At 38.2% G+C, this 25,099-nt stretch overlaps 1 protein-coding gene across 1 annotated transcript in view; it reads left to right on the plus strand.

The window, feature by feature from the left end:
* EHBP1 (EH domain binding protein 1) overlaps positions 1 to 25,099 on the plus strand; it is a 355,074-nt gene that overhangs the window by 251,578 nt on the left and 78,397 nt on the right. Inside the window, exons 11-14 of the mRNA XM_025192426.1 lie at positions 6,197 to 6,375; positions 6,991 to 7,039; positions 12,908 to 13,813; positions 17,308 to 17,451. Coding sequence (XP_025048211.1) covers positions 6,197 to 6,375; positions 6,991 to 7,039; positions 12,908 to 13,813; positions 17,308 to 17,451 — 1,278 coding nt within the window. The remainder of the gene's footprint in view (positions 1 to 6,196; positions 6,376 to 6,990; positions 7,040 to 12,907; positions 13,814 to 17,307; positions 17,452 to 25,099) is intronic.

A 25,099-nucleotide genomic window follows, 5' to 3' on the forward strand; every position in this document is an offset into this window, starting at 1 on the left:
TTGGGAGGCCCCTCAGTTGAGGGACACCCAGCCAGGAGGCTGGGAGTGCCTCACACACTGCAATCTCCAGATGCCATGATCTCCCAGACTTGGGTGTGTGAAATCTGTGGCCCCTGAGGAGTGTGGCTGCTGTGATCCCTAGGGCTCATGGCTTTCATGTATTCCCAAACCCTAGGGGTCATGGCTGTCTCTGTCATCCAGCCAAAGGGTTTAATACACCCAGAGGCGAATTAATGCATGGGCCTGTGGGGCCCAGGCCCAGGGGTCCCTGCCAATCAGGGGCCCCCTGGGGCACCAAGGGCAGCATGTGGTCAGCATGTGGTCACCTGTGGCCAGGCAGGCATCCAGGGTGAGCAGCGCAAACCTCTTCCCCACCAACAGGGCCAGGGGCTAGGGACAGACATGGGGATCCCTGCAGGTGGCAGCAGCTTCCCAGGGCCATCTGCTGCAGGCAGCCACTGGCACCAGCACCTCTAAAACAGGACAGGTCAGCCCTCCCTCACTTGGGCCAGCAGAGGGGTGGGCAGGGGGGCTGGCTGGAAGCTGGGGGTGGAGCTTGTGCTTCCTCTCAGCTGTCCCCAGCCCCGGCCTGTGCCCCAGTGCTGGGGAACCACAGCTCCAGCTATGTGACACCTGGGGCCACCTTCACCTCTGCAGTGCTTGCACCCCCTGGCTCACCCCAAATGTGCTGAAGAGGCCAGGCAGGCTCAGCTGCAGCCCCCTGGTGGGCGCAGAGGAAACTTGCCCTCACCTGGTAGGGGGCCTCCAATTTTTTGTTGGCCCAGGGCCCCAATAAAACTTAATCCACTATTGCACCCCCCCCCCAAACCCTAGGGATCACTGTTGCCTCAAGCCCCAGGGGTTTAACGCTGGGCATAGTGCACTCCTGCAGCTGAGTTCATACCTGCAGCTGGGGAGACTACGTTTGCCAATTAAAGCTTAATTGCAACCAACTAAAAAAGGGGTACACATTTTCAAGGTCTAGCTTTATAGCTGGTTGGAGCTTTTTATCATGTAATAGCTACTTTGCCTATGTAGCTGGTTTTAAGATAATTGTGCAATTAATAAGTTAATTGTGCAGTACCTGTAACATGTAGATGAGCCTCAGATAATTTATAGTAAGAATTACAAAAGAAAGTCCCCTTTGTGTTTTGTTTGTTAACTCTGAAACCACAGTAATATGTTGGTGACCTACCACTGAAATATAAAAATAGCCTGCATTGAGACTATATCCTAGAAACCCACATTCTGAGCTGTGGCTTTCAGAAAGTACAGCTTGCAGGGCTGAAATGGAAGCATGCAAAAGTATCTTTGCATTTTTTTTAGTTCTGGCATTGCCACAAACTGGTTCAGCCTCTGGTGTTAGCCAGGAGTACCATCTGATAGATGCCTAGGTTGCAATGGTGTCTTAAAACAAAAAGTCTATGCGTCCAATATACTATATTTTCTCATATGTCTCTTGCACATTTTCCCCTAAAATTGGGGAGTTTGTATTAAGCATTGAAGCTGATTTTCTGCCCAGGATACTTACATAGGAACATGGGCTAGGCCTGGCAAGATGCAAACAAGCTTCAACCCTTTGAAAGGTGAGTTCATCCTATGGCATCCTGCTTTTATTCCTATTCCACAGTGCAGCAACTGTGCTATTAATATTCAGGCAGCTGAGGAAGCCAGTTGACTTAATGGCTTGTTGTTCTTCACTCCATTGGTATTAATTATTGTCTTGCCTTTTTAATGGTCTTGGTGTTCCATTAATTGAGCTAACATTTCTTAGGGCAATTCCGCGTTTGCTAGCTGCTCCTGGTTTCTCTCCTTCTATTTCACAGCCTTGAAGAGTTATCTCTTTTCAAAATCATGCATCTACCCATGGAGACAAGCCTTTAGCAGCAGCTGGGATTTCAGCTTTAGCTAAACAGGAAAGGGAGGGTGAGTCATCTGAAGATTAGGCTCTATCCCTATTCTGTGCAGCCATAACTCTGGGGAAAAAAATCTTAATTCTGCCTTTCAAAAACAAGGTGTGTATTTATATTCTGGGTTATAATGTATGTGAGAGAGAATGGTAGTCCAAGTTGAGTACACCAAAGGGACGTTTACTCTACCCCCTCAAAGCCAGGAGCATATGCTGTCTGAGGAACCCCTTTGCTTAGGAGGGGACTGTCAGGTCAGGAGACCAAATATGTTTACATCTTCCAGTGTAGACCTGTTCATATTTGCCAGACCTCTTCCTGATTACATAAAAACAATCTGTTTGGGTTGAATGTATTCAAGATGTTTCTTTCCATTTCATCTACACATGAAACATTTGTGGAACAAACTGACCCTGCTGCAGCCATTTAGAACATTCTTCTTCCTATTCCTCCTGTAGGTTTTCTCCTAGCAGGCTCCTTTTTACTTCAGTCTTTTACTTCAGCTCCTGTTCTCTGTAATCTCCTCTGCTATGTCTTCTGCTGAGGAGCTCTGAAGAGTTACTCTAACTAGGAATCCTCACTGCCCCTTTCCAAGCTGTCCGTTCTCACCTTTCATGGCATGTTCATATCCTAGTTTTGTTTTTCCTGAACTTACCCCCACTGCCTTCATTCAGGTTTCCCTTGATATCTCCCAAGCAGGCCTGATTCTGGGTTACATGCTCCCATCATACAACCCCAGACCCATTCCTCTTACTTGGGGACATGGACTATACCTGGCAAGGTACAAACAAGCTTCAACCCTTTGAAAGGCCAGTTCTTCCTATGGCATCCTGCTTTGATTCCTATTTTGCAGTACAGTATTTCTGAGAACTACCTAAGCAGCAAAATGTTTATACTTATATATTGGAAGTTAAGAAAGAGCCTAATATTAAAATATGCCTCAAGTAACTATCAGAAAAAAACAGCAGTTGAAGATTTTGCTACCATAGATTCAGCAAACTGCAAGTATATGACCAGATCTGACAACCTATTTTGGATGTGTATGACTTTCCACTGGCATTTCCAAAAATGTTCAGTGACCTGGGATTTTGAATTCAAAAGACAAGTTAAGTATTTAAGTACTTGTTGAAGTAAGAAACTATTGAAATAAATAACTAAGTAAGAAGTTCATTAGGTGTTCATTTACCCTACCAGCTGTACTCCCACTAATCTTGGTGAGACAAAATATATGCTAGATGATGCCTCATTATTTCTAGCAAGATTATTACTAATATTACAGCCTACAATTGTTGAAAGAAGATATTTTTCATGATAGTAGCTTTTATTCCCACCCTCTGAAAAGATCTATTCAGGGATTCTCAACCAGGGACACGTGAGATCCTTTCCAGGATGATATTGGGCACTGTTAGCACCACAATATTAGCACTGTTAAGCTGCATTTTCCAAGGGCTGTCTTGAGACTATTGAGGGGTGCCTTGAGTCTGGAAAGGTTGAGAACCCCTGTCCTAGTGCATGCTTACTTACCATCTTGCCATTATTAATATTTTGTTCCATAGTTTCCAATTTAAATGCCCCCACCTCAGGCTAAATAATAAAATCCCTGATGAGAGTGGTGCATAAGAGAGTGACACATGTATCATAGTACTCACTTCGTCATCTTCCAAAGCATTTATGAGTAGGAAAAATAAATATGGATAAGAGAAAAAGATGGTGAAAAATACCTTAATAAACAGAAGTCAGATTGTCTTTGTAATCATGGCAAATAGTGCCAGCTTCTTGTGCATTAATGGAGAAAATAATTTTAGAAACAGCAGCATAAATGTAAACTCATATTTAGCAAATGGTGATTCCAATTCAATGAAATTTTGCTAAGGTTGTTTCATTTTAGTTTAAAAACTGGTAGCAGTATTTTGTAGAGAAAATACTAAAATATTACATATGGCCACAGGAATATTGATTTAAAAGCTTAGTTGTCTCTAATTCCTTTAATAGAGCATACTTGTCACATGAGTTAAATATTCAGTTTGTTGGACATCTGTAATTAAGGCACTTAAAAGGCAAATTGCCTCAGGTCATTTGAAAGTTGATTTAAAAGAATTTACATGTTGACTAGAACATTCAACTTTTAACTGGTGAGTTTTCGGAACAATTGTACAATACTGAATATGATTTATCACTAATCTTGCTAAAGTCATATGAGTCCCATCTGAGCTGTGAAATGTGCCCGAGTAATATTAATTATATTTAATTTCTTTTATAAATAGTATAAATAGTTGCTAATAACTTGCATGCAATTCTATATTACATGTTTCGACATTAATACCTCTGAGCTTAATTATGCTTAAATATAATTTATCACCATTGTAACAGTGCTGTTTTTGTCATTTTCCTCTGTCTACTATTACCTCAGTCAATAACTGTGCACATTTCAAATGTATTTTTCTTATTAAAATATAGAAAATTTTGGAGTTCGTAATCTGTTGCTTTTTCACTTTCCTCCATCCATATACCATGTTTGTACGAGATGTGAAGCCAGAATATGATCTTGATTACATCAGTGTGAACATGGAGCAGCTCCATGGAAGATTCCAGATAATGATGTAACTAAGATCAGAGTCTGGCCCAGGGCTTTAATATTCAGAAAGATTAAAGAAGTATTTCTTATATTGCTTCTGGGTTTTTTTCCCCTCTTATTTTGTAAGTCTTTGTTGAGACATCGATACAATTTACCTTGAGAATGGTTGTAATATTATTAAAGGAAGGACTGCAATTTTCCATGCTGATTTAAACTATTATCTAGAAGGAAAAAAACAAAACCTTTCTGAACAGTATATACCTGCATTTCTGAATTTAAAACATTACAATGCAATACTGGTTTTGTTTCTTACAAATTAGTTAGCAGTGCACTTATCTGATGCTGAGGTGGTTTTGTTTGTAAGTCTGACAGTCAAAACAAATAAGACATTTCCTTTGTGCTATTTCTGTTTTACAAGTTTTGAAAGTTTTCTTCTCTGCAAGCAGTAAACGAGTAAATCATAGTTTGTGTGAGGTTGACAGTTCTAATTGTTTAGCACTGACATGCTTTAGTCAAGTGGGGGCATCATTGGTCTTTCCCAAAAAGGTAGTATGGACAGAAAAATGTACGTGTTACACTTAAGTGGGTGTGATATAATAAATAATTAACCCCAGTTTTATCTTGAATTTGGGGGCATAGCCTTGATATAAGTAATTAGCCTTTCTTCAAAATTACCTAACATTTTCAAAAATAAATATGCTTCCTGTAATGTCCTGGAGTTTTGTATTTTTGCCAGTTAACTATGTTTGTCTGTTTCATTATATCCAAGCATGTGTTAAACTGAAGGGTTTTTTTTAATAAAGCAAAAGTATTTTTCTTGAAAATATTAACTAGAATTAATAAATATATAATTCTTTAGGATGGTTTGGTAAATGCTTAACTGCCTGTAATGAAATTATTTACTTCAGTCCTGGTTTTCTTTCGTTATAACCATAAATCGTTCTAATAAGTGCTGCTCACATGCAGCTTTAGAAGTCAGTCACTAATTCTTTCTTAAATCACAACTTGTCTTGCTTCGTTTATTTTCTAAATCCCCTTTTTAAGGAAATAGGAAAATGGGAGAACAAGTGAAAATCTTAAAAAAATCTTAAAAAAATAAAATTAAATACTCATAAATTGCTCTAAAATATCTTTACATCATTAAATTTTATGTAACGTAACAATTCAGAGTAGGAAGTGCAGTTACAAAGTTTACACTTGGATGTAAACAAAATTAATGTATTAAGGATATGTCACACACACTGACTTTGATCTTGGTGCTGCGTAGTAGATCACAACTTATGTTAAACTTTGACCTTCCTATGTTTTGCTTTTGATCCAGTCAAAATGTTATCTTTATTAAAACCGAAAGGGCTTTTTTATATTTTTCATTTTGGAAAAGCTTTTTAAGGGCGTGTAGAAAAAACTACGCGATAATATGCCTTAAGTATATAAGTACTTGAACATAGTTTTTCCATGGGTACATTGCTGGTCTGTTCTCATGTGTAGGTAGAATCCTTTATATGTATGTACATCTTTTAAAGACAAGTGCCAAGGGCTAAGACTGAAGATAATAACTTGTGATTTGTGTCTTTTGCGAGTTACAGTCATTGTAAATTGACAGCTTTGAAGGACCTAACCTAACATCAAAGGATGCAGATCATTTAGTTAGGTCAATTAATGTTAATTCTCACCTTCCATTACATTCTTTTATGTTTTCCTCTTTTTTTTTCAGCTAAGCCCAATACCAAGTCCTGTTTTGGGGAGAAAGCCAAATGCTAGTCAGTCACTGCTTGTATGGTGCAAAGAAGTTACAAAAAATTATAGAGGAGTGAAAATCACCAATTTTACTACATCATGGAGAAATGGTTTATCCTTTTGTGCAATATTACACCACTTTAGACCAGATTTAATGTAAGTCATATTTACGCCTGTACTTAAATCACATGTATGTGCTAAAATTAAAAAGATAGAAAAGAAAAACTGTGTACTGTCAGGTCTCGACACATGATATTGTTTCGTCTTTTCATTTTACATGGTACGACCCTATCCAAGAAAAGAAATGTTATAAATGTCCAAACTTTATGACCTTTCTTGTTCTCTCCTTCATATGATTTGTTTTTCTCCTGTTAATCTTATACAAAGAATTGACTTCAAAATTATTATGAAAATTGTGTTACTGTTGAAATGAGATGAGACAAATAAGCCTGTAGCTCTTTATACATTGATGACAACGGATTACCTCATGGTAAATTTGGTTGTCAAGGCCAGCCTCTAGCCCATGCCTTAACTTCTCTTATAGATAGAAAGCTTCAGGCAATGAAACATGTAATCGCTGTTTGTTTATTTATTTATTTATTTATTTATTCCTTTAATTTTCCACACTATTAGTTTTGTTGATTGAATTGCTGTGAAATTGCTAGTTACTGTATGATATTATTGTATGTCAAATTTTTAGATTCAGTTTGTTTTAAAACTGCTGCTTTTATCAAATACTGTACATACCCACTGTGCCATTTTCCCCCTCAGTGACTACAAGTCCCTGAATCCTCAAGATATTAAAGAGAACAACAAAAAGGTAAGAACTGCCAGGAAAAAAAAGACATAGCTTCAATTTTGGCTTCACTGCAGGTTTTTATTAATTTTGGGAAAGTGAGGTTGTTTTGTAAGGTCATAACTGCAGCTCACAGAAGGTATTCAGCCTCCTGTGGTTCAAATCGGATGCATTATTGACTCTAGTTTGTCATGGTCTTTAACATTCACAACAAGTGCCAGGCTGGCATTAGAGTTTAATATTTGTATGGCCTACATTAAGTGTAGAAAGAAAGAGGGGATGGGGTGGCTTTTTATAATAATTTCTATTATTTTTCTAATAAACCAGTTAATAAAAAAAGAAACACAAAATATTATTTTTCTATAATTATCTTGCTTCAAGATTTGTCTGGCCATTACTTTAAGAGATCTCATTTGAGTTGATCTTAATCAGTGCTGTTTTGACTGTAATTTCTGTATTTTTAAAGATAAAAGTTCACTGCTACTTTTATCCTTCACAGTCAATTAAACTAAGTGGCAAGGTGCACTGAATTTTTATATTATAGATAATATTTAGAAAAAAACGTTTTTGTTCTAAAACATGACTTTTTAAAAAGCTAAAATATTAATGAAATGTAGTGTGTTACAGTACTGGGCCTAGGGTTTTAAATCGACTTTTAAATTAGGTAATATAATACCCTTTTGAAGTAATGGTTATAAAGGAATGTTCTTAAACAAGTTCAATGATCTGAGATGAGTTTTAAGCATGAACTCAATCTACAAGTCGCAAGAAGACATTCTGTTGATGCTTGCTGCTAATGTCTTAGACTGGTTACAAACTTTAATTTTTCATAAGATTTTTGAGCTTGACCCTCGAGGAATGCATTTAAAAAGCACTCAATTTCCACTTGATTCACTTATAAATAAGTATGACTGAAAATCAGCAGAAAACTGCTTTGTTAGTAGCTTGTCTTCTAGATAATCTGATTTTAACTTTTTAAACTCCTTTAAAAATAATCAGTTTAAGAAAGGAGCAACATATAGACAAAAATATATCTTTTACATAAATTAAAATGCATTTTTATAGGTATCATGTAAGTCTGTGCATTCATGTTTACACTCAATAACAATGTTTTGTAAAAATTAATTTGATCAAATGACAATCGTCTTTTCATGCATTTTGAACACTAAAGTGTTTGTCAACGAGCAAATAATCACAACAGTGATATTAAAATGAAATTAGTAATGAGGAATATCCAATTTGGTGTGTTCTGCTCTGTAATTTTGGACACTAGCCATGCATTCTTTGACATCTTTTTCATAATAATATGTTAGGGTCTTGTGGTGACCTAAGAGGATTATCTATGACATCACACAGCTTTTATGACCATGTGTATTTTAGTTCAAGATCCGTTGATTGTAAAGACTAATCATGCAAGATTATAAAAGACAGAGTGAATAGACAAGCAATTAAAACTCCTCGGTTAAATGTAAAATCAATTATATCATCACTTTACGTATAAAATTGTGATGGAACTGATCTATAATGAAAACTCTTTAGCCCATCTCCCTAATAGTGTATAATTCCCATTATTAGAGAAGTAATTATTGTTGTTATTGTGCAGTTTTTTCTTTCATCACTTCGCAGCCCCTTGCCTGACAGCTACATTGAGTATCTCAGTTGCTTCCTGCAGATTTATTTCCTGGTCTCGCACAGTTCTGCCTGATAACCCCATGTGCCCTTGATTGGAATGAATGCAGCACTGGGAACAATAGCTGTGTATATATTCCATGCAGATATGTAACACATGTGACAATGATTCCTCCTAACCAATTAAAATAACATCTATGAATGAATAGGACAGTTTTTGTTGTCTGAAGCATCTCCTTTTTTTTCGTCTTCCCTTTGTGTAATTGACAGGAAAGCAGGCAATAGGTAACTGTGACCACAGATTAAAGGTTAACTTTTAGAAATAAGTCTTTAAAAAGTGTTTGACCTTGTTTGCAAAATTTTGGGGGGGAGAGAACTATTTCAGTGTAATTACTTTGTATAATTGCACATTGAAATGTATTGCTAGAAAAAAGGCACATCCTCAGTTTCTCTATAAACCAAACTAATCATTTTCCTCATCAGTAAGCAGTGCTGAATAAAAAAGGTATTTTACCTGTGACATATGATCTTGACCAATATGTCAGTGCGTTACATAATTGGGAAATGTTTAGAATACTGCCTGTGGTGCTTGTGTTGATAGATTGCAATTGATGTCTGTCAGTCAAGTTGTCAGGATACCTCAGTAAATTTAAAAAAAACCCTATCATTAGGAAATAGTTAAAGTTGAGAATGTATATCAAACAGTGTCTGGCATCCCAAATGTATAATTTCCATAACAGAATTCTTATACTTCAAAAAAAATTAGGTTGCAGCCACATAGTGAATTCCATTTGCCAAGTATTCAGATGTTTTATGAATAAAAGAGAAAACACGATCATCTTTTTGAGAACATGAAATACATGGCAAGCCATATAATTATGTAGAAAAAATCAAATAAAAACGGAAAACACCATGTATTCACTTTTATGACAGAAGTCTGAATTCACATATTTTCACATTATAGATTTCTTTCTCTCTCAATATTTAGTGTCTGGCTGGCACTTAAAATCTTTAGAATCTGACTCTACAAATATTTAAGCACATACTTAACTTTGAGTGTATGAGTTTTCTATTTGACTGCAACAGGACTACATCCATGCCTATATAAACTGTCTGTCTGTCTGTCATCTGAAGCCAAAATCATACAAGTACTTTTATACATGCTTTGCTTTACTCAATAGGAGCAGCAGCAACTGTATATATACACGATAAAATGTGTATACAAGGTACAAGTACTTGTATGATTTTTGCCTTAATGTTACCTCTGTCTGCTTGCTTGTATGGGACAACAACACATTGCAGAATTTAAATAACTTTGTAGTTTGCAGTAATTAAAACTTCAGTGTATTTATTGGCAGTCAAGGCTCTGCTGGAATTTCTAGCAAATAATGAAAATAAAATAACTAATTAAATATTGTCATATGAAAATATATACAGTACATGCAAATTGTTATTTATAATCAAAAGTCTACATATTAGCCTGAGTATGCTTACTGGCCAACCTACATATTTACTACATCTGAGTTTTTGTTTTTTCACATAAAGCATACAGCAAAAATTTTCAGAAGTGCCTAAATAATTTATGAGCATAAATCCTATTGATTTTTAAAAGGATTTAGGCTTCCAGGAGCTCTTAAGTGCTTTTAAATATGAAGCTTAAGTTTGTAAGGCACTTGAGTTTTTCTTGAAAATTTTATCTATGATGACTTACATAAAGTCCAAACAGATATAACCCATGATGTTTTTATAACGATTTTTGTTGTTTTTGTTGTTGAACTTGTACATAAAGTCGCTAAGTAACAAAAGCAGCCACCAACCTTTTTTTGTTCTCTATTTTTTTCTCCTTTCTAGTAGTAAAATGTAAGCATCTTCCAGATCCCCTAGAAATCTTCCTTTAATGGTACTGCGCTATCATATTCTTGCAATCCCCATTAGTATACAATTATGTAACATAAAGTTCTGTGCTAATATGTTTGATTTTGGCCTTTGCAGAACACAGTTATTTTGACTGTGCATGTGTTTACCCATTGAAATTGTATAATTTAAAGTTAGCTATTGGGACTTGAATCTTTGTGAATAATTACTGAAAAGAAACAATAGAAATAACATTGTCCAGAATAAGAAAAGGAGGGAGTGTAACCCCCCTAGCAAATTATAATCATCGCAGCTATCACTACAAACAGCAGAATTTAGGAGACTCTGACAAGTAATCCTGTATTCAATTAAAATGTTCTGTGTTGGGTTTTTTTTAATCCACCATTCATAGTTTAATTTTCTGTTTTAGTGTTACCCACCGTGACTGGGCACCTTTTCTAACCTGCTGTAAAACCCAGGCCAAGCACATTTTGTTGACCCCGGGGGGCAGGGGGGGGTTGGGTATTTATATTAAAATAAAAAATAGACAATAAGAATATAAAGTTCATCTCAAAGCTTCTCCTTAGCTCCAGACTTCCCAAACCATTCCCTATGCCTCGTGCTCTTTAGAGCGCTACTCCCACTGCTTGTAGTGATGGGGTAATAGGTCACCTGCACCACTGAATCAGCATGACCCACTTAACATCTTTCAGTAGGAGCAACAGCAACTGCTAATAAGGTTGGTTCACAAGAGACTACAGCCAGCTTGCTGTATTTTTTTCCCAGGCAGTTTCCCACTGCCATATAACCTTTCATCACTTCCTGCAGCCGTACTCCTTACACCAACCACCGAAACTCCCACTCCATGGTCCCTATTTACTGTCCCTCAAATATGTTCCTAAAGCCTACTTCATTTTTGCACTCTCTGCCCCACCTGTGTTCTGCTCCCTTACAAGTTCTTTCTCTTTTCGTTTCCAGAGCAGTTCACTGAGGCCAAGATATGGCTCTGTTATAACTCTCCAAGTGCACACCAGTCCCCTGCCCCTAGTCCATGTTCCTTCTGCTCCGCTGCCCCTTCCACATGCTTTCCTGCACTCCTGTCGCAGATTAGAGTCTTATATTTATAAATACAAACATTACTTTGAAGCACATTTTACCAAACTGCCCTGAAGAATTGAAAAGTTCTACCTGGCATAAAAATGTAGTTATAATAAAATTTTGGAATGCTTCAGAAAAATGGTCCTTATTTAAAAAAAAAAATCAAAATTACTTGCGACTTCTAATGCTTTAACCCAAATGAATCTAAAATAACCAACAGGATCCCTTTTTAAAGGCTTCCTTGAAACACAATATTGTCTTTTGGGGCTAATCCAGGATAGTAATAATTAATTGTAAATTGAGAAACAGGTTTAATTCTTCAAAACTAGAAAAACCTGATGTACAGAGTGCAGCCTTTTAAAGGGCTAGCAGATATAATACAAAGGGCCTCTCATACCTTAGAGTTTTCAAACTTTTTAGCTACTTCAAAGACAAATGAAGTGAGAAATAAATTCACTCTCCTCTTTTTATAAATTTAGCATCGAATAAATATTTTAAAATGTCTCCTTGTGCTTGAACAGTGTCTGGTACTGTGTATCACACAATCTGGGGTGTAGTTCTTTTTGGTTATCTGGCTGCACGTTTTCATCTGCACATATCACTGCAATTACATGGCCAGTAGAAGGGAGAAGCTTGATCACTAATGATAAAGCCCAAGATGGATTAGTGTAGTGTTTCTTTATATCTTTGTTCCTTATCTTAAAAACCCATCCTTAGGTTTTTTTTGTTCCAACTCTTACACTTTTTTATTTGCTTGTTTCCTGCTTCTTGAGTGAGACCCATTTAAGATGCGCGTAGACTTTGGTGGTAGTAGTAACAGGAGAATTTCTTTTAGATTCCACTTTCACACATCTTTTTTGTTAATGAAAATGTTTGTTTTACTTTGAGTAGAATCAGTTGTTTTTACTACAGCATGGCAATACATCCACAACATAAAAAACAATGTCATATTAGTATACTTCATGTTTATATTTACCGTGATCTAAGTACCCATGGAGATAGTACAGATAGTATGAAATCTTCCAAGAAAAATTAATGAGTTTAAAACAGAAGATTATGCAGTAGCATGGAGTTGTATTGACAACATAGTAGAACTTGGCTTATGAAGTAACAAACACCTCACATCTACCATATAACAACTTTACTCCACCAAATCCTGGAGTGATGAACCATGTCAAGGGACTTGCCTGCGATAGTTCATATTTTAACTGTTTGTTCATTTTAAATAAAATTGTCAGTTGCAGTTCTCGAGCTTTATTGATATGCTATGAAATCGTTGTATTTTAATTTTTTTATTTTTTTATTTTTAAGGCATATGATGGGTTTGCCAGTTTAGGAATATCTCGATTGCTGGAACCTTCTGACATGGTTTTGTTAGCAATTCCTGACAAACTGACTGTTATGACCTATCTCTATCAAATAAGGGCACATTTCTGTGGCCAAGAACTAAATGTCGTTCAGATAGAGGAGAACAGTAGTAAGAGTACATATAAAGTGGGTAACTATGAAACGGACCCCAACAGTTCTGTTGACCAGGAAAAGTTCTATGCAGAGCTGAATGATCTGAACCGAGAGCCTGACTTGCACCAACCTGACAGTGGTTTGGCAGATTTTGTTTCTCAGGATGACTCTGTATTTGTAAATGACAGTGGTGTTGGAGAATCAGAGAGTGAGCGTCAGACACCTGATGACCATTTAAGTCCAAGCACAGCTTCCCCTTCCAGGAGGACTAGAAGTGACACTGATCCACAAAAATCCCAGCAGAGTTCTGGAAGGACTTCTGCATCTGAAGAGGCCGGGAAAAGCAGCAGTGCAGACACAACACAACAGCCTTTGTTGGGAAGGAAGAAACTGCTGAAAGTTGACACTTTAGACTTGAGTGATTTACCACTTGTCAGCAATCAAAAAGAAGATGCGTCTCCAACAGTTGTTTGTGAAGACACCGACAAGAAAAAACAGCAGAGTTCAGACAGTACCACTAGTTTCTCAGAGCAAGAAAAGTTGGTCCATACAGGATCCACAGAGAACAGATCAGATCCTGGCTCGCCTATCAAAAAGCCAAGTTTATCTCCCACTTCCAAACTTGGATATTCTTATAACAGGGATGCAGATCTTGCAAAGAAAAAACGTGCTTCTCTAAGGCAAGCAGAGGCTGACTTTGATACTAATGCCAGAACAGCTTTAAATCATGCAGATCAAATTGCAAAAACTGCACAGGTAAGACTTTGGAATTCATATATACCTATGAAACAAAATGGGGTACCTGTTAAGGTTCTGTGCCCTACCTGTATAACGTTTATACAAATCCAAAATGACTTTGAATTTAAGATTACGCCCCCCCCATTAGAGTCTATATGTGAAAAATTATAGATTTGTAGAAAGTTATAGAACCTAATTATTGGAGAATCATCTTAAATAGAGAAAGCTCTTTGGTGGGGAAAGCAGACAACAGTCCCTTGCCCCCTCTGCCTGCCTCTTGTCTTCCTGTCTACTTACCCCCTGCTGGCACCTGTCCCCTTGCTGTTTGTCTCCCCTACCACTTGCCCTCCCAAGCACCTGCCCCCTGCCATTTGCCTCCCTGCCCCAGTCCCTGCTCCCCCAGCCACTTGTTCCTCCCCTCCCCCTCCCCTTTCCCATTAGTGCTTATCCTATGTGGCAGTTCTGGCTTAGGCCCAGGGGTCAGAGCATGTGGTTGCTCTGGCCCTGGCCCAGCCAAGCAGCTCTGGCCCCAACTCCAGCCCTGGCCCCTGTCCAAGCCCAGAGCCTCAGGCTGGGGGCTGGAGCCACAGCAGCTCTCCTGCTGTGCACCCACTCCACCTACCCACACCATGAAGTCTCCTCCACAGTGTTCCCCGCCACCACTATGTGGGCTTCCCCATGCTCCCCACTCTGTGTCAGCTCCCCTGCTGGACCAGCCAGCCTGATGCCAGCCTGGAGAAGGCAACAACTCCGGCATCAAAGCTAGAGCCAGGCCTCGAACTTCAGCAGCTGCCTGTCCAGGGCCAATACCAGAATCGAAGATGAGGGGTTTTGCTTCCCCCTGTGTTAAATAGTGGGAGAAAACCTCACCTTGGATTCAAGTAAATACAGTAATTTATAGCATGTCTTAACATGCTGTAAATGGCATTCTAGGTGGAGTATGATTTTATTGTTCAGCCAGACTAGACCTCCTTTGGCAAGTGAATACTTAGAATTATTGTGTGATGTCAAAAACAGCTGTTGTATGAAAAACAATCCATAACAACTCTTGATGGGAATTGTTCTACTCCTGTGCCAGTGAATAAAATTATATTCTCAGCCAATTTCCAGACTTTGGCTTCAGTGAACCCCTAGGCTTTTTTATGACTTTTGCATGCTGAAGCCTTAAGTGAAAAAAATATATATATAGTTAATTCATTGATCCTTATACAAATGTGTAAAACTGCTAAACTCTTTGGAATATACTGGGCATATTTCAGAATCTTATCTGACAGGCAGCAAGGCCTCGTGAAGTGAGCACATGACTGGTAGCTAGAAACTCCAGTATTCTAATCCCAGCTCTGCTGCTAGCTCTGTGTGTGGCCTTGAGCAAGACACTTTGCCACAGTGTCTGTTTTCCCATCTATAACATGAGGATAATTATACATGCATACCTACCTCACAGGTTTAGCACAAGGATTAATTAGTCAATACTTGTCCAGTGCTTTGAAATTGTAAAGCATTGCATAGGAACAAAGCATTCATGTCATGCCCTTCCCCTCACCCTCCTAAATCAAATCCATCACACTGATATTTTTAAAGTGTTATCTGCCCTTTGTATAGGAGTGCCAAATCATGCCCATAATTTCCTTCCTATGAACAGCCTTTTTTAGGTTTTGCTTTGTTTGGCATAGTTCCATTAGCTATGATAAAAAAAAAAAGTGTGGTCAGTCTCTTAGTACTGTGTATTGGCTCAGACCACATTATGGGTTGTATTTTCAGAAACCCTCTTCTGCTTTCATGAGAAACTGCCACCTAACCCCATTTCATTATAAATTAGTTGGTGTTGGATTGAGCACTGAGATTTCATGACTGTGATGGGGCCATGGAAAGACCTGTCACACAGACAGAGGTGTTTCTTAAGTTGACCCGGTATATAGTATTGTACTTTTTTATACTCAGATTCTACAAACTCACTGAACAGATCTTTTTGAAAGACAGGAGAGATGAGGTTCATCTCTTGGGACACACACACTCACACACACACACACACACACACACCCTCCCCCCCTTATGATTATATAGAAAAGAGGAGTGGCCCAGTGGCATACCTGCTGCATATTTTACAGGGCCCCAAACATCTCCCTCAGAGTACTGAAACAAAATCAAGTTTTCCTGTATCTCTTCCATTGCACACTATATTCTTGATGGTGGAGGGATGATATGATCCCCTAGGAATAGTGAAACAGGTAGGGGCTGTATGTTTTCACTACTTACATTTTCAGATGCAAGAGGGTAATAGGCTAAGATAGAGATGCCTTTAAAGGGATCTCTAGGCTAGTTAATCTTTCTGAGCATTTGTACCAGTTAAGCAGATTTAAAACCTGAGCCGTACCAGCCAGAGCCAACCCACCTCCTTTTCCACACAGCTGTGGCTTTTAAAGGAGTGCACCCTACAAAACCAGATGCCCCCCATTCCAGGTAACACAAAAGGTCCAGTTCCATAACATGCCATCTCCCCAAAGTCTTCATATCAGGAGTTATATAACTGACCCTAGCCCAGAAAGGCAGGGTCATGAGCATGTGCATATAATTGGGACCTTTCCAGTCAGTCCAGTGTACCTATGTAGCAATCCTCATACTATTATGTCCACTCTGAAAGGTAATCAGTTCCATGACTGTGAAGATGCTTCCTTGTTACTGCTAATACTAAGAGTACGGGTACCTACCATTGTTGTCTGCATCTTGCACTGGGTCCATTTATAGGAATTATAACCATTTTTATGTTTGCGTATTTACCTGCATATTTAATATAGGTAAATCCATAATACTTTTAACCTGGTTAGTCCATGTAGACCATTGGTGCTTAACTTGTGGCCCATGAAGACCATGTGAACAGCCCACCATCAGTGTGAGCTCACCAGCGTGTCGGTCTGGCTTTGAAGCCCAGGGGATGAATGTTGATGCTGCTTGTCCCCTATTTTCCCCTGCTGCTGAATTAACCAGAGGAGGGGGACAACAGCATTCGCCCCCTTGCGATGCAAAAGCAGTGGCTTCAGCCAGTGTCTGTGCTGTCATGTCAGAGACCTCAGAGAACTCACTGCACAAGTACTACACAGCCAAGAAGGGCGTGACTTCACCCCCTCCAACCTTCTCCTGGCCCTTGGCCCATTTCTGATTTTTAGGTTTGGCTCACTTGTAGAAAAGGTTGTGCACTACTGATCACACTAGCACCAGCAGTTCCCAGAGTTCTGGTTTAAAGGTGTTAAATGTTGATGAAAAAAGAGTGAAAATAATCAGGGGGAGAAATTGGGTTAAAAGGAAAAAAACCCATGCAGGCCTTTTATGATGTAATTTAGCTTTTTGATAGTTTTTATTTTCTACTTTTGTAGAATTTGGTGTCACCTTTTGAAGTAATAATCCTTTTGAATCCTGACCTTTCTTTTTAGGCAGTTCCTGAGTATTAACTACTGTAAAAAATGTTGACTAGTCTGGGATTTCCTTTCCATTAATTCTGCTTCTGTATTTTTAAGCAACGAATGTTGTCAAGACAGGAAGAACTTAAAGAACGAGCAAGAGTTCTGCTGGAGCAAGCAAGAAGAGATGCAGCTTTAAAGGCGGGGAATAAGCAGCTAACCAATACAATTGCCTCAACCCGTACTAAGCAACTGAGTGATGTAAGGAATGTTGGCCATCATGGCATTTAAAAATTACACATAAAAAGTTATAATTAATCCTAGATATTGTTATATGTATTTGTTTAGAGAGCCCAAAGTAAGGTTGGGGAAAATTCAGTGTCAGCATAGGATGTGCTTACAGAGAATACTTTTACCAAAAAAAATGCCCCAATTCTTAAAGGTGCTTTAGGCCATCAGCTCCTATTTAGAACTTCATTTTACCCCTATGTAAGTCAATGCGAAAGGGCCATAAACTTCATGGAAGTGGAGGGCTTTGAGCACTTTATTTGATTGGCATCCTTGTTTGTAAGACACTCATGGAAGAAGAAGCAAAGCCACCTGTTAAGTTATAGTGGAGCTTTTTATTTTTCATGATGTCCATTTTTGTCATGAGAATGGAATATGCTGGTGGTGCTGTTAAGTATCGCTGTGCAAACCAGGTCCAGCAGAAGCTTCCCGTTGCCCCACCAGCAGCCCCCATCGTGATGTGGAGGGGTGTATGCTCTCTGGTGAGGAAAGCTAATATATTCTTATTCACACCTTCGCCAGGTAAAATATGTGCAGTAATTTTGTGATTCCAAGTTTTGTGCGTTGTGAATGACAACTGTGGACTTCACTGAAATTGATGATACGGATAAAGAGTTGGCCTTTCACTGAGTTATACCATTTAGAACCTGGTCCTCCATGGCACACACTGCCTTTTGACACAAATGGGATTGCATCAGTTTAAGAGGAAACAGTATTTGATTAGTTTGTTTTATTCTCTGAATCATTGTGGCTCTGTCACTTCAAATGTTTTTCCTGAGAAAAAAAATACACTGCCTCCCCTCCTCCAAAAAGAAACATTAATATGATTTTTATACTTATTTTCTTCATAAAATATCTCTAATGCTTGATCCTTATTTCCATTGTGTGAATGTGTGTTGAATATTTGGGGGTGAGGGAAGATAGGGGTATATTACACTTCTGCGGCTTTTTAAAACATTTTTTTCAATAGATCAAGCTACATTACAAGAGAAATGTTAGAAGCATCTCAGTTAATGACAACTGAAATTAAGGTTAACCAACACTGTTTATTATATTACCCAGGTTTTAGAACTTTGCCAAAGCTTAGTTGTTCAGGCTGAGATTGTGCATGCCAGCTGTCTTGTTCCAGCTAAATGTTTTGGTAAATTTTCAGAAAAAGAAAACAGTTCATCTCTTTCTCAGAGATGAACCATGTTTTACCCATGTAAAGAATGTATTTATAACTGTTTCACTGAGAAGCTCTTTAGGAAGAGGGACTTGGATTTGGGAGCAGGGAGAGTCGGGGATCATGTGGGTGTCAGTGATGTGCCAACCCTTGAAATCTGGCAAATTATCTACCAAAACCTGGCCATGTTATAAGCCAGTTCCTACATGCCCATTAGAGATTTGTTAGGGTTTGGCAGGTAAATTATCTGGAAATTTGTACTGAGTGTACTCTAGCCCAGGACTAATCCATATTTTTTCTGCAGTTGCTTCTCTTAGCAGTCAGGGTCCAATAATATGTAGGTGACAGGGTCTGAGAGAAAGAAGACTGTTTCTCAGATCAGCTGTTGGTGTTCAGGAGGCAGCTACCTTACTAGAATGCAGAGGGGTGAGGTATGAGTAGATGGCAAGGTGGTGAAGACTGGGATGTAGAACAAGAAAAAAGTGAGTGCTGGTGACAGGGATGTGGAAATGAAGGACAGAGACCAGGGGGTGAGAGGGGGCTTCAGAAGCTCTGAACCCACAAACCTGCAACTGAAGCCAGTGAGAGCTGTGCTGGGAACAAATAAAGAAATGACAAATGCCAAGTCTCTGAAAAATCAGATGATAGGGATTTCTGATTGGACACCCAGCATTAGTTTTCACTTTTGAGCTCAATTCCCTAACTATAAAATGGAGATGATAATATAAAGTAACTTTTTCAGGGGTGTAGTGAGTATGAATTCGTTGCTGTTTCTGAAGCCTATAGACACTAATGAAAAAGCTCATAGATAAATGAATAATTCCAGAGCACCATTCAAATAGTACATATTTCATAAGTCCCGAGGCCATGCACTAAATGATGAGGGTAAAATAAAATATTGAATAGTTGTTAATTCATTGTCGTCTTTGGCACTGAATGGGATACAGGCATTCTGTATCAGGGTATGGAATTAAAGACTGTGTCATAAAACATGCACATAAAGGGGCTGAATTAAGGTCCAGTGGCAATCCTAAATCTAGCAGTTCCTAACTTTTCAGTGCTTTACTTTGTAAACTGAGCACCTATTAATGTGGATTGTGTACAAGAGACAGAGACTAGTAAAGCATAGTAATATATTTGTATGATCTGCAGCTGATTTCTTTTAGTGAAGAGCATCTTGTAGTCTTTTAATACATTTGATACTTGGTATAGATGTTCAACTCGTTTTATTTTAGTAGAGCTACAAGAGTTTAAGCCAGGCTATAATGTATATGTCATAACTTTTAATTACTTTATGAAGAAAAAAATACTTTGGATAGTGCAGATTATTTTTTAGCTTAGAAATGTGCTTTTTATTTATTTATTTATATTGGTATGTATGGTTCATTAAGATCAGCAGTACAGGAAAGCTTTCAGCCAATTATCCATCTTCACTTTCACATTACACAGAGTGGTATGTGTCTATATTCCAATCAGATTAAATAAAATCCAGTTTGTAATACAATTCATGCCAAGATCAATGAGAATCTTTCTGTGTTTTGTGACTAGCAACCTTTCTTGGGTGCATAGACTGAGAAAGCAAAAAGGGTACATGCTTGGTATTTTCTGAAAATCAAGTTCCTTCAACATGCATCAACTTGAACCTTAAAAATCATTAGCTAGTTTTGAAAATTATGTCCTATATACTTCACTCCTCTAATTCTTCCCGGCTTCTTTCCAAGTATCCTGAGTGGCATTATTTTATGTGAAAACATGAATGAAATCTGCAGTGAAGTATGACTTTGTAACATTTGAGCTCAACAAAAGGACCAGAATTTCCACGTTCACTCAATCATCATGAAAAATATTGCTTGTACTGTCCCTGCCTTGTTGTTCTCACTTGTTTTGGATGCATTCCTTTTTAAAAAGAAGTAAACTAGCTACGTCTGCACTGTGCATGAAGTGAGACCCTCTTAACTCTACCATTCCTTTCTGTTTCCAGTGTGGAGCCAAAGTAGCAAGCTTCTTCGGAAGCACTTTCAGCCTGATTTCGTCTACTCTTACTCTATCAGTCCATCTCTTTTTCCCCTCACTCCTTCCCCTTTATGTAGTGTGGATACATTCACTGCTTTCAAAGTTGTGTCTGCTCATTCAGAGCCTGTGAAAGTCACTCATTCCCCAGCCTGCCATATATGCGTATGTCAAGCAAGGCAAGGAATATTCCTCTGATCAGACCCGTTATCCCCATTCAGTGTAATAGGCAATGGCATTTCTCTGCCTTCCCACTCCTGTCATCTTTATAAATACCTCATCCTGCTATCTGAAAAGAATTCGTCCAGGGTACCTATCTTCCCCAGAACTTTGTGATGAAGCCTGAATCAAAGAAACCATTTAGCTTTTCCAAGGTGTCCTTATCTTCCTTAATTACTCTCCTAGCTCTGTTGCAGTGTAACAGACCTACTGATTCTCTCACAGGTGTCCTGCTTCTGATACATTTACACAATTTCTCTATTTGTTTTTCTGTCTCTAGCTATTTGCCCTTTAAATTCCCTCTTGATCCTCTTATAGGTCTTTTTGAACAGCAGTGCCATGCCCTTAGGCAGGAGAAGCTTGCAGGGTGAAGAATGCTTCTGCAGCTGCAGATTTATCTTAAACTTTACCTGCCAGAGTCTACCTTCCTGTTGGCCCTACTACATCTAAATTTCCATTTGCTTGCCCTCTTAATTTCAGACATGTCTTCTACCTTGCCATTCAGATTTACAATTTGAGTAATTTGTGCTTCTTGCTCCATTTTAGGCTATATATTCGTTTATTTTGTTTTGGGCTGTACAGGTTGTCTGTGTGCTGAGTCTTTAAGCATTTTCATTACCTAAGTTTTAACCAAGAGAGATTTTTTATTTTTCTTCAACTTTCTTTTTCTCAGGTTTAAAATTTCAGTCCTATTTGGACCCATTACACCTCTCTCCCTCTCCCCCCCCAGAAATGGTTCAGCTAGATTATATTGGATGGTTGTTGGCAGTTGGGAGTTGGACAAGTTGTCTTGAACACAAGGAACCTGGGGGGTGGCTGCAAGTGAGAAGAGGTAATGAGAAGGACAAAACTGGAAAAAGCTCGAGGGTAGGCAGATAGGAATGTGGCTTGGGAGAAGGAACCCAAGCTTTAGGAATCTCAACACTTCTCTACTGTGAGCAAATATATGTGAGACCCATTGGCAAAGTGTTCACTTCCCCTTTTACTGCCTGGTCCACAGAACGAATAGCAATCTTCTACTGCAAAACGTTACTCTGTTAGCGCAAGTGGCTAAAAAAGATTTGTATTGCAGACCTCAAGGTTCCAACACCGATAGGGTTGGCATGATTACAAGTGATAGAATTCCTGATTTTGCAATTAAGGGTTTTTTTTAAAGGAAGAGAAAGAAAAGCAAACAGGCAGACAGAAAGAAGAGAAAAGTTAGGAGATTACACACTAACTGTGAATGGCATATCATGGTTGCAAAGTTAAGCACTCAGAAATTGGGAAATGTACAGTCAATCTTCATTCACTCTCTTGTGTGTATGTTATGCTGCAGTCTTTAATTACATAATCACATAATTTTTTTTCCCACAAGACCCCTCCTCATTCAGTACAGAGTATATATGGTACCCTGAGAGGTTTTGTAGTGACCAAGGATGCTGTTTCTGCCTCCTTTGTTACAGAAACTGAAAGCGTACTCCAGGGAGAGAAGGAATGGTGCCATAGTTAAGGCCTGTAAAGGCCATTGTAGAGAAGAAAATTGTTTCTCCCCCAACCACCAAATATCTGCATGATTCAGGTTAAATTAATCAAATCAAGGTTTTTAAAGGTGGTCAATAACTGTGAACTCTGGTTACCCAACATGAGATTGGGGTCTGACTTGCACATGTGCTAAGCACTCATGCCTGAAGCTTCAGCCAGTGGGAGCTGTGCTTTGAGCATATCAAGTGCTGTATAAATACCCTGAAAAATTCAGTAATAGGTATCTCCAACTAGGCATCCAAAACAAGTGTGCACTTTAATCTCTCTGTTCCCCATACAAAAATGGAGGATGACACAGAGGTGTGACAAAACTGATTCATTAACATTTACAAAATGCTTAGATACTGTAATTATGAGGACTGTTGCAAAGCCTTTGAAGTAATTAATAATTTTGTAAATGGTGCAGGATTTCAATAGCATATAACAACTAATGGGTGGGGCCACATACTGAATGATGCAAATAAATCAAAACACTGGATAATTGCTTGTCTCACAGCTCCCTGCCATGGATGTGGGGGAGGTGTGAGGCTGCAGCCACTGGGGTATTCCATTCCCTTTCCAATAATGGCAGCCTTTCACTGGAAAATGGAACTTGTGAGTGGTCCTTAATAGAGTTTGAGTTGTGCAGACTCGTAAACTATGAGCTCAACCTCTGTGGATCCTCTTGCAGGACTGGGACACAAGTGTGGATTCAGTCAAATTTTGTCTTGTAGTTAGGGTCTAGCCTAGGATTTGAGATCTGAGTTAAAGCTTCTGTTCTATCACAGACATACTTTGGGCTTGTCTACATCACCTCCGTGATATTCAGTACCTTATTTTCAGAATTTGGTGCGTGCAAAGTGAGAGCTAATAGGCAGGATGTACTTCACGGTAGTGCTCCCAGGCACAGAACAGAACAAGTGTAGACAAGCCTTTAGCCACTCCTTTACTCAGTTTCCTACCTGTAAAATGGGGATAGCTGCACATCCCTATCTCTCAAGGATGTTGCAAAGATGCATACATTAAAGATTGTGAGGCCCTCAGATACTCAAGCCTCTTAATTATGTTTTCTAAAAGATCTGAGGGAGTTGAGATTGATTTGCAAGAATAAAGTAGCTCACAAACAAGCTGTTATCTCCAAACATGCCAATATTGTTTACATTGGATAGGAAGAGAGTTTCTGCAAAGAGTTTTTCTTTCTCCTAAGAAAACTGCTTTTTATTACTCTCTTGCTCAAAGGACTTGTTGCAACTGTATCTAATTCATATTTAATAAACTCTTTCTACTCTAGGTATCAATCTGTTTTGCCCATTACTTTTCATTTTCATAAATATTTGAATGCAAAATGATACGTTTTTAGCTTGCACAGAGAACCAATGGAAATGAAAATCATTTCAGAAAAACCTTCATAAAATTACAAAGTGGGGTTAGATATTTGTAACTTAAAGGAATGCAGTGAACTTGCATAGATTTATTTTAATTTTGACTGCATGCATTTCCACCATATAGGGTGATCCAGCAGCAGTTAAATAAATACAAATTTATTTCATGTGCTCAGGAAAACTTGATTAGATGGTTTCATGTATCTGTTGCAGGCGCAATGCTCTCCCACCCCTGCACAAATAAACCACTAACTATCCTGCTACAGTACATAACTAAAAAGTATGCCACAGGCATTATGAATGGTTGGCAATACAAATAGCACACACATTTCATTTAAAGTTAATTTAAACAAAATGTGTCATTTTAAGCATTCTTTCCTCCATTTAAGATTTTCAGCTGATTCTTGGACATTATTACCAGTGATGTTTAATCAGTTGTTTTTTATTAAAGCAAACCCAAAATTAATCTCTATTTTTAGTTCATTAGGAAAAACGTTTAGGTCATCAGGGGAATTTCTTGAGTATTACGTGATAGATACTAAGTGCCTGGGATTAAGGAGGTATTAGTAACTTTTCATTGTTTCAAGGAAATGCTACCTGTTTGCGTCTAAATTATTTTTGTGAGAAAACTAAGACAGTAAAGTTAATCTTTTATCAGTTAAATTTCTGGCAAATATTTTTATTGAAGGGTGGGACTTTATAGGTGGCAACCTTGGTCTTTTAATATTAATTGGAAAATATTGATTGAAAAAAACACAAGTTTGTCAGGCTGATAATTGTGACCGCATTCAGATATAATCAGGAGATCTTTTTGCGATTACAAAGAAGCAGTTACCATCTAATTGGTAAATAGATTGAACATTATTTTAGTAATCCCTGAGCATTGGTCACTTATTTCCTGTTGTTCATATATAGGGCTTCTGTATATACAAGTGGGTGAATATGGTTAAAGCTGATAAGACTATGATGCATAGTATTTAAATTTCATGTGTACAGCAAGTTTTATAGCTAATTTTTGCCATATACTTTTCCTTACGTGAAGCTTAGACCTCCTGACCAAACACTTGCACAAAAAAACAAAGACGAGCTAATACTTACCTCCTTATAATGAAACACTCACTCTGTATGGTCTGATCCAGTTTCAGTCATAGCAAGAACAAATAAGTTGTTCTCTTCTACTAAATGCTTGAAAAAATAAAAATGTTTAGTGACTACCTTGAAGTAGGCCCTAAATCTTTTGATCGTATATTTCAGAATGTAGATATTTTTTTCTTATTTTGAAGTTATAGTATTTAACTGTAACAAATCTCAACACAGAACTCCCACACATTGAGCGACAGTA

This window comes from Alligator sinensis, unplaced genomic scaffold, assembly GCF_000455745.1.
Source record: "Alligator sinensis unplaced genomic scaffold, ASM45574v1 scaffold219_1, whole genome shotgun sequence".
NCBI lineage: Eukaryota > Metazoa > Chordata > Crocodylia > Alligatoridae > Alligator > Alligator sinensis.